Source organism: Lonchura striata, chromosome 3, assembly GCF_050655825.1.
Source record: "Lonchura striata isolate lonStrDom1 chromosome 3, ASM5065582v1, whole genome shotgun sequence".
In the NCBI taxonomy this organism is placed as follows: domain Eukaryota; kingdom Metazoa; phylum Chordata; class Aves; order Passeriformes; family Estrildidae; genus Lonchura; species Lonchura striata.
Window position 1 is genome coordinate 43,914,604 of NC_140705.1, and position 15,280 is coordinate 43,929,883.

General features: G+C 41.8%; 1 protein-coding gene across 3 annotated transcripts; it reads left to right on the plus strand.

The window, feature by feature from the left end:
• Positions 1-7,699: 7,699 nt before the first annotated feature.
• Positions 7,700-11,965, plus strand: MTRES1 (mitochondrial transcription rescue factor 1). 3 transcript variants are annotated; one of them, XM_021553759.3, is made up of 4 exons: positions 7,700-7,755; positions 9,179-9,613; positions 10,425-10,497; positions 11,511-11,965. In XM_021553759.3, the coding sequence occupies exons 2-4, from the start codon at positions 9,189-9,191 to the stop codon at positions 11,685-11,687; spliced, it is 675 nt and encodes a 224-aa protein (XP_021409434.1). In that variant the 5' UTR covers positions 7,700-7,755; positions 9,179-9,188; the 3' UTR covers positions 11,688-11,965. The 3 variants fall into 3 exon arrangements, with proteins under 3 accessions (XP_021409434.1, XP_085432613.1, XP_021409435.1); XM_085576487.1 differs by lacking the exon at positions 7,700-7,755 and adding an exon at positions 7,977-8,061; XM_021553760.4 differs by lacking the exon at positions 7,700-7,755 and adding an exon at positions 8,044-8,182.
• The last annotated feature ends 3,315 nt before the right edge of the window (positions 11,966-15,280 follow it).

The window sequence follows — 15,280 nt, forward strand, 5'->3', positions numbered from 1 at the left end:
CAAGAAGAAATGCTGCTGCTTTAATGTCCACGGATCTTTTGACTTCAAGGATGGTGTCAGCCTACACAATTAGGTGTGGCTTCAGATCTGCTTGAAAGCACACCTTTCTCCCTAAGTCAAACAAACTCTTGGGTGACATCAATACAAACAAATTAAATGGTAGCAGAGCCTGTTCTTTGGCCTTCAGGCCAACTGACATGTCTAACCCTGTCCACACTATTAAACTTTCCCAGTCTCCAGAAAATGGAGGCTAAATCTAAACTGCCTATTGGTATGTAGCTGGCCCTGGCCTAAACCAGCCCCTGAACCATGGTCAGGAATTGTTTGGGATCATGCTACTTGGAATAGGACAAAACCAAGACTTTCCCTCACTTATGAGGCATAATGTCAGATAACAAGTCTATAGACATGAAGCAGTAAAAGTTACCAAAGGTGATTTATTCCATCTTCCAATTTATACTCAGGAAAAAAATCAGTGAAGAGTATTTCACAGCCCGTAGGCCTTCTGTTTGCTTGCCAAACTATCTTTGCATAATATTTCTCCTAAGTCTTCTTTGCTGCAAGTTTGCATTGCATTGCAACAATTTATTGCATTGCATAGTAAAATGCACAGATAATAATGATGACCAGATTTGTAACCAAGTTTTTACTGGTTGAAAACATATCAGACACTTTGCACTGAGAGAAGGAAGCATTGCATGACAGCAGCCATCTACATCTAAGTGAGTCTCCCTGGAAACCCTTGATGGGTGATGAAAGGAAACAAGTGCTTCTATGACGTAATTAATCTCATTTCAACACAGACATCTGAAATAGATTAATCACTTCCTGGGGATGCGGACATCTCTTCACTGACTCCTAAAAGAGCATAGATTATTCACTCTGACATTTGCCACTATATTTGCCTGTAGTTTGAGGAACAGATTCAATTCCTTCAAGCTTTCTTCACAGGATTTTAATGCTTTTTTTGTCACTTTCCTTTGTACTCTCTCAAATCTGTCTTAATTAGATCATCTTTTCCAAAGTAGCACACACTACTTAAGATAAGACTTCAGCATGCAACAACTCCATTGATGCAGCTTAGAAAGAACAATTTTTTCCCAACTGTTTTCTTTTGTTTTGTTTGTGGTTTGATGCAGTTTTGAGATTATTTCACTCCAGTTCTTGAGCAATAGTGCAATGTTAGCAGTTTTCCCATCTCCCTGAATTTTCCTTCTATGTTAAGACTCATTAATAATTGTAATTATTGCAGCCAAGTTCATCTTACCATTATCTTGAGCATTAGCTGTGATTTCTTCTACTGGATTTGATATTCCACATTGCCTCTCTTACCTGGGGATAAAAAATTAGTTATTCTCATACTATACTGCCACTTTGCCATGCTTTCTTCCAAACAAATGAAAATACATACACCTAAAATCTCTGCATCCTTATTAGTTATTTTAATCATCATCATTAGTTTATGACTGCTGGGATTTCTACTATCCCTGACACTTTACAAGACCTATGTTTTCAGCCCTACATATGAAGCATTTTTTTTCTGATAGCAGTGGAACTCTTTATCTTCTTTTGAAAAATGTTGAACATTCTTATCTTGTAATTTGGATATTTTATTGTGCTTCCTTTTGTTTTGGTTTGGTTTGTTTTGTTTGCTATTGTTTCCTTGGTTTTGTGGTTTGGGGTTTTTTTGTTATTGTTGTTTATTTACTGCCTTCTCCTTGCCAGTTAACTGGGCAGATTTTTACCCACAGTTATCAAGAAGATAGTCTGTATGAAAAGAGAGCTGCCTTATAGAATACCTAGGTTCAGAATTAATTACTAGTCATGACTGCTGCATGGCATCCTGAAGGGGTTATTATTTTATAATATTTTCTGGGTAATTTCTAGTTTGAGTAGAGGACAGGCAGAGATAACAAAGTAATGAGAATGAACCATGGAGAAATCTGATAAACAGGAAGCTCTAAAGTTGTATGGGAAGATACAATATTATAAACCAAAATAACAACAAATAGGATTAAAATGTGTATAAAGTAGATCAGCTCTTCTTCCCATTTCATAATAAAACAAGGGAGTAGTCTAGGATTTGAAAAGACAAACTGCTGAAAGGAGTATCACTAGGAGTGTTAAGACTTCATGTATCTTTTAAATGGTGAATTCTTTATCACATGGTATTATTATGCAAGGCACAGAGAAGGAGTGGTCACACAGTGATGAGAACACCCAGAGGTGAAACAACTAGTGTTGCAAGGACATGCATCCCTGGGAGATAAAGCATCCCAGATCTTCCTACTATGTGATTTACGCATCTTTTACACCTCTGGAGCTGGACATTGTGAAAAGGTGGGAGAGCATTGACACCAAGTAATGTTATTCTGATAGTCTATCCCACCTTATTGCACCTTTATTGATACTATTTCTTTGTGTTTGTGTGTGTGTGTGTGTGTGTGTATTTGTGTGTGTGTATGTATCTCAAAGGTGCATTGAAACAGACAAATTTTTCTGTTTACAGATGCTAATAAAGAAAATTTGGTCCCTGAGCCACACTGGAAGCTGAAGTACTTTGCTCAGCCTTTTTTATGCTTTTAAAAACAAACCTGACAAAAATATTGTTGGTTTGGTTTTGTTTGGGGCTTTTAATTTGCTTGTTCTAAGGAAACTTTAATTATACACAGATGGAAGAACAATTGAAATTTCCCCACTGGAAATTAATAATGCTAAACTTTCCTGTGTATATCTTGAATTAGTTACTATCAGTTAGAAAATAGAACATTATTTTCTAGTAACTGAAGACATTAATCTGAGGAGAATACAGAGGAAACACAGAAGCAAACAAATAATTCAAACTACTTAACAGTTTCTCACGGACTATGCTGTTTTATGGCTAATAAATAAGGTTCAAATAATGAATGCTTAATTGATTTGTTTTGGTTTTTATTGCATTTGCCACCCACTGTTAGTGTAGCTAGATAAATCCTAGAGCAGCAACCAACACCAGCAGGACCTGAACACACATTCACTACAGAAGGAATTATAGTCTCAAATCCTATCCTAGGAAACAGCACAATAACTTTTCCTACCAAAAAAAATACTGTGTTTTAGACAATTAGTAAACAATAATGTGAGGGTGAAACAACAAAACAAATCTCATTGCAAAGCTCTCACCAAATGGGGAAATTAAAGAATTAGCAGTGAAACTGCAGAGCTTTTAATCTTGGTGTAGCTGGATTTAGTACCAGACTGTAGGAAGTTACTCACTGTTTTCCTCCCATTTGCTCAACCACTGATGTAACACCAGTTTTCACTGGCAAGGCAGCAATGCATTTCTGGTTTAGGTGGTTCACCATGCTCTGACTGATGGTGTAGTGTCACATCACTTCTTCAGTGCTAGTCAGAGCAATCTGCACTATCCACCTCCATCTTCTTCCTTATTATGGCTCAACGTGGCTTCCTACTTTAAAAGATAATAGGAAGACAAAAGCTGAATTAGTCAGGTAGTGAAAAGGATGGGGAAAAAAGAGAGAATGCTATATTAACAAGTGGCTCTATCTCCATTACTTAAAGAAATACAAAACTGAAACTCATCCACCTTCCCCTACTCCCCTACTTACCCATTTTTAATGTCTAAGATGGGTTTTCAAGGAATAAGTAAACTGCAAGTAAAGGTGCTTTGTGAAACCTTGCTCACTTCTGGAAAGGGTTCTATGTGCAGGATTCCAATGTGGCTGCAGGAAAAAATGGACAGAAGTTCATGATTCAGTTGTTACCACAAGAGATGAAGTGGCAACACGAAGAGTTGGTAAGTAGAGAGAAACAGAAGTTTCAGTGTACTGGGATAGGAGCTGAATACACTAAAGGTATCCTAAAGAGAATAAACACGACGTTTTGCAGTAAAAGATAGCACAGTAGATTATATGGACAAATGTGTGAGAAAGGGAAGTTTAGAGAAGCATGTCAGCTGGAAAGGCAGCACTGGAAGAGCTAGAAAGGGAGATTCTGCTGCATGAAAAGTAATTTTTCAGGGAGGGGCTTTAGAGAAAGAGATTATAGGATTATTTGGTCACAAATTGAATGCAAGTAACTAACTAGAGGAATTGTCTCTAAGCTATGGACTAAGAAAAAATAACATCTAAGCAGTTACAATAGGTGTGACATTGGAAGAGGTGAATTAGCAGTCAGGAAGCTCATTATTCAAATGAATATGGACAAACTTAAAGGTGATGCTCATATGGGAACACTCTGTTTAGCCAGGCAGCGTAAATATGCATAGAACACTGTCCAGTCACCTGGTCACCTTGAAATAAGCATAACTTAAAAAGCATGTGGTCTCAACAACACAATGCTGGAGCTAAATCTGCAGAGACAAGTAATCTGGTGAGATGTACATTGCAGAATGTTCGTCAGAGCTACTCACAGCACTGAAATGGTGGCATGGGGCTCTTTATTTTGAGATGCAATGAGTGTCAGCAGATCCAGTGCTGTTACTTGACTGACCTTGCAGGGAAACAAAGGTAACAAAAACCCCTAGGCAGTGGGGAGGGAATTCCCAGTTACAGATTTAAACATACAGGTCAAAAGATACTGAGAATTTTCCTCTCTGAGCTACCAAACCAAAAAGACTAATCTCCTTATGAGTGAACAGCATAGGGAGTATAGTGAAATACATAAAATGAAAATCATACAAGAGAAGAATAACCCTTCCTAGAGAGGAGATGACTCCACTGGAAAATAAAAATAAAAATAATCAATTCTATGAGAATAGCCATGGCAAGAACACATCATGGTCAGACTAATTAAAAAAAAAAAAAAAATAGACCACCATGAATCTGCCAGAGATGAATGATCACTGCTTCTTACCAAAACTGAAACTTTTGACTGTATGTTGCTGAGGTTTCATATTTAAAATAAAAAGAAAAACAAACAAACAAAACCCCCCACCAAAACTCATCTGAAAGCAGTTTAAAGAACATCCTGCTCAGAGGTAGTTATGACTGATGTGTGCTTGAGCAAAGTCTCTTGCGCGGGAAGCCTGAGCCCGGGACAGCTTCGAGAGGAGCTTTTCACTGCCATCTAATGGTACACTGAGCGAAATTACACTGAAGTCTTTACCCCCTCCGAACATTTTGGTTGTGATATAAAGCAGGATTAATCATTCTTAACTTAATTTTTGCATTGTTTTTTATTTAAAAAGGTACATACTGACCCAGGCTGGGAGTTCCCTTTCATGATCCTTCAACTCTGTGGCACGGGGGGAGTCTGACAAGAAGCCCTGAGAGGGACATTGAAGTTCCTCTACAGTCCAGGGCTGAATGAATCCGGGATGAGGTAGGGTGGGGGAAATTCCAAAAAACTTTGATAAGCATCTGCTTTCATGACTGACATGTAATAATAACATGATGTACCTTCCAACTAGATCAACTGGAACAGTCTCCCTCATAGCTGGACTAGGAAATTAAGTAAGTGTGACAGAGGTGATGACTCTGTTTGGGCTTGCGAAATGATGAGACAAATCAGATTTGTGATGCCTGTTCATGACAACCAAGTTGCATTTCCTCTGCATCTGATTAATTTCTGTTTCTGTGAGATGCAACTGTATCATCATATTTTAAGATATAAAAGATGGGGTGACTTCAAACACACTCTTTACCTTGCCATTCATTATGAAGGTGTAATAAGCATGTGTAATAACTGAACAACATAGAAAGGCACCAATACTTATATTTTAGTTTACTAAGAGTAAGTAAACCTCACTCTCAGCAATGTTAGATCATTAATCCTCCATGAGACAAATCAAATTCCAAAAGATTTGAAGAGACTGGGGTGTATGGAAAGACAGGCTTGGGGTGGTTTTTGTAGGGTTTTGGCTGAGGGATTTTTTCATCCTTGAACAAGGTAGCATTTCTGCTAAGGGAATCCATGCTGCTCTTGACATTTTTTTGGTTTGACTTACTATGTGCCATTATGAAAACAAGAAAGGTACTCTTACTGTTCATTTTCCCCCCTCAGAAAGTATGTATGTACATTTTATAATATATAGGGGAAAGTGCTAATAAAGTTAGAGGCTATAGTGTTAACTGAAATAGGTCAGAATCTCACAGAACTTAGCACAGAAACATTCAAAATGCATAAAGGCACAAAGGTTTTTAGGGATTTCTTCCCAGTGAAGTTTCTAAGGAGAGGAAATAGCTTTGCCTGTGAATTGTTCCATTACCAAATATCCCTGACATAAAAACCTCCCATTCAAACATTTTATGACAAAGTTTATACAGGTATAAAATTAAGCAAACACTTTAAATGCCCATGCTAATTGCACAGCTGCTGTCCAGCAGTAGTTCTGCAATTATATCACTTTTCAGATTTGCCAGTATTTTTCCAAGGAATGAGGCTCTGTATTTTTTCAAGGGTCTGTCAGGTGAGGTGGCCAGCATTTTAAAGCAGAACTACAAAGTTGAGGAGCTTTTCCATCTGCCAAAATTACCCTTAACCTTGTGCAGCCACTTACATGAGGGTAAGATGCTACCAATCTGGTTGCATTCTGTGCCTGCTCTGTATGGATACAGAGATTTCCCCAAATGTTGAGAAATCGGAGTGTTCAGAAGCACCAAGAGATTGATGCACACCATAGAGAAATCTGGGAGAAGGCAGAAGAGAGGGTGGACTTCTTCGAGTTTCTGAGCTCCACAGAAATGGAATTATGAATTACCTCCAGTAACTGAGATGCAGAGTAAAAGAGGGAGATGCAATGTGATGAAAAGTAAGAAAGATAGAGGAAAATGTAGGCCACAGAAGGGTTTGGATTAGATTGTTACGGTGGCCAAGCCCTTCAAATCAATCTGTGGTTGGAAAATTTGTGCATCTCCTGGAGTGATTTCCCCAGTGAGAGATTTTAATGTTTTTTCTGCTTTGGCAATGTCGTCAGAGCATGAGGGGCAGAAAATACAGAAAAAAACTTCCCTGGAAAGCTGGGAAAATTATAATGGGAAACTGCTCCAGCACACCTCAGTGGGGCAGGAGACAATAATCAGTGGCTGGACCAGTCCTCCAGCAGAGGACAGGGCAGAGGTTGGCACAAGCACAGAGGGCTCTTCCCTCTCGGTTTGCTGAGGAGGGATTGGCAGGAACCCGCTTCAGCCTGCTGCCCTCCTGTCTCTCTCCCAGCTTTCTGCAGCCTCTGCTCCCAAACCGACGGGCACAGTGTGCAAAAGGGGAGACGCACCCCCAGATGTCTAGAGAGAGGATGCCAAGAGGATGGAGCCAGGTTCTTCTCGGTGGTGCCAACTATTAGGCGAGGCAACAGACAGAAAATGATGCACAGGAAGTTTCACCGGCACGTGAGGAAGAACTTTTTTACTACGCGGGTAACTGAGCACTGGAATAGGCTGCCCAGAGAGCTTGTGGGGTCTCCTTCATCGGAGATACTCAACAACTGCCTGGACACAATCCTGTGCCCTGTGATGACCCTGCCTGAGCAGGGAGGTCGGACCAGATGACCACGGTGTCGCCTTCCATCCTCGCCCGTTCCGCGATTCCGTGAGAGGCGCCCCGGCTCGCAGAGCGGCGGGCAGGGGGCGGGGAACGAGCGGCCGCCGCCCGCCCTGCCCGTCCCGCCCCGGGCGCGGAGCGGGTCCGCCGGCCCCGGCAGAGGGCGCCGAGCCGGGGCTGCGGGGCTGCGGGGCTGCGGGGCTGCGGCTCCGCCTCCGGCGGGCGACGGCGGCGCGGGGACGCAGCGCGGCCCGGGCGAGGCCCCGCGGCACCCAGGTAACGCCGCGCCCCGCGGCCGCGCTCCGCCGGGGCCGGGGCGGGCGCGCCGCGCCTCCGAGGTCGCGGGGCCGGGTGGCGGCGGCGGCCGGGCCCCTGCGGCCTCCCGGGGCGGCCGGCAGGGAAGGCGGGGCCGGCCGGTGCCGCCGGCACGGAGCGCCCCGCCGCGGGCCGGGCCGGGCCGGGCCGGGCCGGGCCGGGGGCGCGCTGCCCGCCCGAGCGCTCCGGCGGCGCGGAGGGGCGCGCCGGCGGTGCCGGGCCCGCTCCCGGCCCGCCCGGCCCGCCGCCTGCGCGGAACCAACTAAGGTCGAGCGCTAAAAAGAAGCAATAATATTTGTTTGCATGTTCAAATAACTGTTGGAATTTGCTCCCGAACTGAGGAGGGGCCTGCGTCTTCTGCGATACCGTCCTACAATTCAAAGTATAGGTCATGTATTTTAAGCTCACATATTTAGATACAAGAAGAAAGCCGGCGGAGGTGTGGTTATTTTTATTTGGCCAGTAATTGCTCTCATTAATCGGGGCTTTTTTTCTCAGCCACAAATACCGCCTCATTTCATATTTCGGCAGGGGTCACTTGGGTGCGGAAAACCAGACTCTAATCTCGTAAGGGAACACGTGTTTCCGTGGGTATAAGATCACAGTAAAAGCCAGCGCAGCACCCAACTAATAGGGGCTGTTAATCAGTTTCTGAGAGCGTTGAACGACACCTGGAGTGTTTTGGGGGTGTTTCCACCTACTTGTCCCAGGTTAGAGAGAGGAGCAGCAGCACCGGGGAGCTTTCATGTGAGCCCGATGTAGCCAGTGTCACTCCTGGTGTCACGCCTGTTGCAGCGCATAGAGCCGTGTTATTTCTGCCACGGCGCCAGTTCCCATCCGGAGAAACAGGGGGGGACGTTGTGCCGCGTTTTGCCACGCAGGAGTGTTGTGGTCCAAGCAGAAACGGAGGTTAAGCAGCTTTCGGCTTTTCTGGATTTGCTTGCTTGCAGTGTTCGGCAGAAGCTTGCTTGTTGTGACAATGACTCATGATAAATAGAGATCTCCCTGTGCTTTTTATGACACAGATAGCGGCGTTTCTGTCTATTTTTTGAATTGTATTTCAGATGTAGGGAGGAAAGCACCACAAATGTCTTTGCACAGTTAATATTGAACACCAGAAAAGCAATTAAAAACGGGGTATTCTGCTGGGCGTTTCTGCATTTGTTTCTCATCTGGTGTCTTAGCTCTTTGTAGCTTTAGCCAGTTTATGAGAAAGTTGGATCATAAAGCCACCTAAAGCCTTGTGCTTTCAGGTGATACATCACTGTATGGGGAACTGAATACTCATCTTCTTGTAGTAACTGTTACGCCATATGTAGGGGAATCCTTTCAATCCGTCAAAGCAGTTGCTCATTTTTACATACGAATATTTGTTTTATTTTAGGTTATATGCTATGACTAGCTTCAGACTCCCCATCAGCACTTTCAGAAAACTAAATGTCTGGTTTGGACTGTGGGAGAAATTCCCCTCAAATAAACTGTACCCCACTTGGAGGAGAAGCTTATTCTGCAGCTGTCAAGCAAGCACAGTAAATTACAGAAGATGTTTCAGTTTTTCCCCAATCAGACTCAGTGCATTAAGGTTCTCTCCAGAATATATCTCAGTACTTTCTCTGAGGAACAAAAGCAGCAAAAGCTCTAAAAGGAGCAGACAAAGCATACAAGAAGAGGAGGAAGAAGAGGATGAAGATGAAAGTAATTTGGAAGATGAATTTGAAAATGACCCCAACATAGTAAAAGATTACAAGGATCTTGAAAAAGTAGTGCAGTCTCTTCGATATGACGTGATCTTGAAAGCTGGCCTAGACATGGCAAGAAAGTAAGTACAGAAGAAACAACTTGCTAGTGAGAAAGATGTCATACATCTAAAATTTCACTTTTGATAAACTTTTATTGCTGGAATAACTTAGTATTTGTGGGTGTTTTTGTGGTGTAGCTTTTTTGATTCTCTAAAGATATATTTTGGATGTATGGACATTCCTGTTTGTTTCACCCTACCCCCCTTGAAACAGCCTGATTTTGCTTTTCCTTGTCTGCAGTATTTCTAAGATTGCTGAGGAGGCATTTTTTATCACTTCCTATTTATTTAAAATAAAGAAAATACAAAATACTGTACTAAGGTCTAATTTGAGATTGAGGGAGTAAAATAATGCACTATTTAATGAATGGAGAAATAGGGTACGGTAGGTATCAGTTTCACTGGTCCACCAGGTACATGTGCAGTCTAAAAATGTATCACAGTGATTGATCTAATGCAACCTGCAGAAGTCTGATATCACTGTGTTGTTAGAACAGAATATTAGTATAACTTGATCACTAACAAATTATTAAACTGGCTGATGCAGAAAAGGGGATATTATTTATTGAATATTCAGGAGACAGATCTATAGAAACAGCTTTTCTGGCACAGAGCAACTATATGCTATTATTTAATTTAATATCTATGAAAACCCTTTTCTTTACTTCCAGTTCAGTCTGTCCTGACCTTAAGTGAAAATGTCCTTTACACACAAATTAGAGGTGTAGAAATGTACCTTGTGCATGAATGGTAGTGTTGTGTTTCTGCAAAGAAACAGTTGCATTTGGTTTGCTGCACACTGAAACTGCAATAAAACCTTGTTTTTCTTCAGTAAAATAGAAGATGCATTCTACAATAATGAACTCAGGCTGAATGGAGAAAAATTATGGAAGAAAAGTAGAACTGTAAGACTTTTTTTAATTTATTTTTTTTAATATAGTAAAAGAAAATAGTTAAGGCATGATCTCCTCCCCCTAGATCACTCTGCAAAGGTGATTGCCCAGCATTGGTAACAGCAGTTCCACCCTGGGGGGGATGGTGTGACCATGGTTCCCTGGGTAAAACATTATTCCCTAAGGCAGACAGGAAACTTGTGTGGTTGGAGAGTCAAATCTAAGGCTGAAAGTCAGGAGAAGGCAGCAAGGACAGAATATTCTAAGTTGCTGAAGGAAGTGATGATATCATTATGTGAGATTTGATGGAGTAGGAATGATTAAATCTGAGATATTGGTGGAGGAGGCACATGATTAAAGAAAAAGAGGAAGTTTGATGATAGAAAGGGATTGAAACTGGGATGACTGAGGGAAGGTTGTTGTACCTGTAATAGAGCACACAGGACCACAGTTAGGAGAGAGCCAGGGGGGTCACCAGACATCTACCAACCCTTTCTTCATGTAAGGGTGATCCTCGGTGGTGGCTACTGTCATCAAAAGGCAATAGGATGAGAAGTTTTGATTCCTGATCCCGCAGAGTTAAGGCTGGTTTACGAGAGGTGTATTGCTTCTGTAACCTTTGAGAGGAGCACAAGCAGTTGCTGAGCACTCTCTTCTTTGAAACACTTTAAACTGTTTTAAAGGCATGAGGAAGAACTTTGCATTTTGCTGTTGATAGAAAAAGATTGGTGGGAAGCACACTTTGGGAGAAAAAGACATACATATAACCTTTTTCACAGAGTTAGGTGTTGGTTGTGTAACACAGAGGGTGAAGCTCTTGGCAGGGAAGGTCATGAGACATGTAATTGCATATTGCCATGGCTTTCCTAGAAGTTCATCGTTGGCAATCTATAATAGGTCTGGTATTGGCTGCCTTCCTCCTCTCCTGTGAGATAAGAATATTAAGTGGAAAGAAAGGAAGATTGTGGGGATTTGTTTTCCTCAGGGAATGTTTATAATCACTCATCTTCTCTTTCTGTTTCTAGGTGAAACTTGGTGACACACTGGATCTCATACTAGGTGAAGATAAAGAAACAGGAGCTGCTGTAGTTATGCGGGTAGTCTTAAAAAAATTATCTGACAAAACTGAAAGTGAAAAATACAAAGTTATTTTGAGGCGCTGGAAAAACTTAAAAGTGCCCAAACAGGATGTACTGAAGTAACTAGGGGTTGCATGTGGCAGCATAAGATTTTTGCAGAAAAACATATTTTTTTGTTAAATACGAATTTTGGTTGAACAAAATTACAGTACCCTTTTTTAAGGGCTTGTGTCAGAATCTTATCTCACTCTGCTGCGCACATCAATAATCATGCAATAAAGCCTGTCACTTTCTGCTGTTAGCTTTGTCTTGTGGTAAACTGTAACTTAAAAGATCCAACACTTATATTTCCAGGAAGTTTCTTATAAATAATGAATCAATAAAGACTGATTTGATCACTATTTAATTGCTGTCTAATTCTGTTAATCAGAAAGGTTACATTAAAGCTGACATCACGTTAAGCAAAATGGCTTTCTTTGTTTTATGTCTGTATTCATGAAATAGTTAGGGCAAAAGCCATCAGTTATGTAAAGTTGCTTCTTTTTTCATTATTTAATCTTAATTAAAGGTTAACAGTACCAACTCTATGCTTATGATGCTGCTATACCAAGAATACAGCAGGATACCAATTGCAGTGGCATATTTCTAAGCAGGAAAACTTCATGGTGACAGAGAATCATAGAATCAGAACAGTTGATGTTGAAAAGACAAGATCATTGAGTCGAGGTATTAACCCAGGACTGCCAAGCCCATCACTAAATCTTGTGTCTAAGTGCCACATCTACATGCTATTTAAATACCTCCAGGGATGGTGACTCCACCACTTCCCTGGGCAATCTTTCCAATGCTTGACAACTATTTCAGTGAAGAAATCTTTCCTGATACCCAATCTGAAACTCACCTGGTGCAACTTGACTCTCTTTCCTCTTGTCAACTCACTTGTTGTCTGGGAGAAGAGACCATTCCCATTCCCTATCACTGTCTGGGCCCAGCCATCCAGACAGGTTTTTACCCAGTGAATAGTGCACCTTTCCAAGCCATAAGCAGCCAGTTTCTCAAGGAGAATGCTGTGGAAAATACCAGAAGCTTTACTAAAGTCCAAGTAGACACATCCACAGCCTTTCCTTAATTCATTAAGGAGGTCACTTTATCACCAATGGAGATAGGGTTGGTCAAGCGGGATCTTCCTTTCACAAAGCTGTGATGGCTGGGCCCAATCCCTGGTTGTGCTGGCCATGCCAAATGATGCACTCAGGATTATCTCCTCCATGACCTTCCCCAGCACTGAGGTCAGGCTGACCAGTCTGTAGTTTCCCAGGTCCTCCTTCCAACCCTTCCTGTAAAAGGGCATCACACTGGCTGACCTCCAGTGACCTGGAGCCTCCTGGGTGAGGCAGGACTGTGGGTAAATGATAGAAGGTGGCTCTGTGAGCTCTTCCACAGCTCCCTGAGTACAGTTGGGTGGATGCCATTCAGCACCATAGACTTGTGTCTAAATGGTACAGCAGGTGACTGACCATTTCCCCTTGGATTATGGGAACTACATTCTTCTCCCTGTTGTCCAGCTCAGGGGTCTGAGTACTTGCAGAACAGCTGTTCTTACTACTAGAGACTGAAACAAAGAATGCATTAAATACCTCAACCTTCTTTGTCAATACATTTTCACCCACACCCATCCAATAAATGATGCAGATTCTTCTTAGCCAGCCTTTTGTTGCTAATGTATTTATAGAAACATTTTAAATGTATTTTATGGCAGTAGCCAGATTAAGTTCCTTTTTCTTCCACTATTCTCTCTGCATAACCTCAGAACGTCCCAGTCATCCTCCTGAGTTGCCTTCTACTTCTTCCAGAGGTCATAACCTCTCCTTTTTTATTGAATTTCAGCCAAAGCTCTGTTCAGCCAGGCCAGTCTTCTCACCAGGTGTGTCAGGAAGTTATGAGAAAACTGGCAGTGATACTCTGCTCCCATGGAGGATACAGATCAGTGAGGAAGTCTGTGTAGTACTGCTGATTTTTACTGTTTAACTAACCATGCAGAGGAAGATGAAATCTCAGATTGTCATGTATTAATTTCATTGTGGCATTTAGGTGGATATTTAATACTTAGGCTTTGTAAGGAGCTGAGTAAAGGTTAGACCATACTGGGGTGAGAAGCTCACGTCTGTATTAATTCAGGAAAACGCTGTCACTTAGAACAGCCATCTCAGAAATGACCACTTGCACTGGTGACATTAAACATGCGTTGGATGAACTGTGAAACATGCAGATTTTTTATTGTTTATAGATGTTTAGACAGACACACACACAGGTGTGTGTCTGCAGGAAAGCTGGCCAGTAGGAGCAGGTAGCTACTGTTCATCCAGTCTGGCTCTGCTCCCAACCTAGTCTGGAGGGCACAGAAGGACAAAAATTGCCCTGAAGACGCAACAGGAACATATTGCAGAACACTTTTTCTTTCATGCCAAAAGCTACTTAATAGCTGTGTTTAATCAGGGTGTACCTCTCCATAGCTTCAAAGTGATGGCTGCTGAGTGAAGGATTTAGAGTAGTTTTTTGCTTTCTTCAGGCATAGCTAAAATGTGTGCTCTTTTGTTTTGTTGGTTTGGTTTTTTGCTTTTGGAGGTTTTTTTTGTTTTATGTTTTGTTTTGTTTTTAGTTTGGTTGGGTTTTGGTTTTTCATTTTGTTTTGCTTGTTTTGTTGTTTTTTGGTTTTTTTCCTGATTGTTTAGATGTTTAAAGATGAACATACATGTTTAGACATTGAATTACAGGCATAGTGACCTTTATAAAAAATTGTTCTTAAGAGGACATGATCCTGGAAAGCTCTCCTAGGGGATTTTGGTGATCCTTACTCTGCAGAAGTGAAGGGCCTCTGCAGAGCACCCAGAGGAAGACAGCAGGCTGTACTTTCATTGTGAGCATTGCTGTCACCACTTTGTTTGAACTTGCACCAGCTGCAATGGAAATAAATGAGATGCATCTTCTGTTCCTCAATTCCACTTATTCTTGCTATTCTAAGTGGCTGCCATAATCTCCAGGGGTGCTGAGAGAAACAAGTAGAGAGGTGTGTTGTAATATGTCAGTGAGCTCCAGCTGCTGGTCAGCAACTTGTCAAATGCTTGTCAGCATGTACACACTGCCTGTCACCTCCAGCAGTAGTAGCTTACACCAGAGCATTCAGGACCAAAGGAAGACCCCACTCAAAAAATGCCAGGAATGCTCTTTGGCTTGGGAATAGCAAAGGTATGGATGTGAAGAAATTAACTTTCTGAAAAGATCTGTTCCGTGCAGGATGAAAACAGTAACAACAACAACAAGAAGTCAACACCTTCTTGGCATCCAAGATGAGCAGAGAAGTTGCATCCCTGAGATCCAGTAACATACCAAAGAGCACTTAGCAAGGTAATTTGAATTGAATAGAATACAGTATTACGGCAAAAAGTTAAAAAGTTTTAACTTCTGGAAAAGCCTTTTGGAATCCAAAGTAGATGAGTACAAACAATCAAGACGTAGCCTGTTCCTAATGATGACAGACTTTTCACTAGAGCCTGTCATGACAGGACAAGGGGCACTGGTATTAAACTGAAAGAGGATAGATTTACATTGGATACAGGGAAGAATTTTTTTTTTTTTTTTTTTATGTTGAAGGTGGTGAGACATTGAAAGAAGTTGTCCAATTATCCCCCATCCCTGGAAGTCTTCAAGGACAGCTG

Excerpts from the sequence above, each read along its gene's own strand:
- MTRES1 (XM_021553759.3), top strand. The coding sequence starts at position 9,189 with ATGACTAGCTTCAGACTCCCCATCAGCACTTTCAGAAAACTAAATGTC. Across the intron at positions 9,614-10,424 it reads GGCCTAGACATGGCAAGAAA|TAAAATAGAAGATGCATTCT; the intron begins GTAAGTACAGAA and ends GTTTTTCTTCAG. Across the intron at positions 10,498-11,510 it reads TATGGAAGAAAAGTAGAACT|GTGAAACTTGGTGACACACT; the intron begins GTAAGACTTTTT and ends TTCTGTTTCTAG.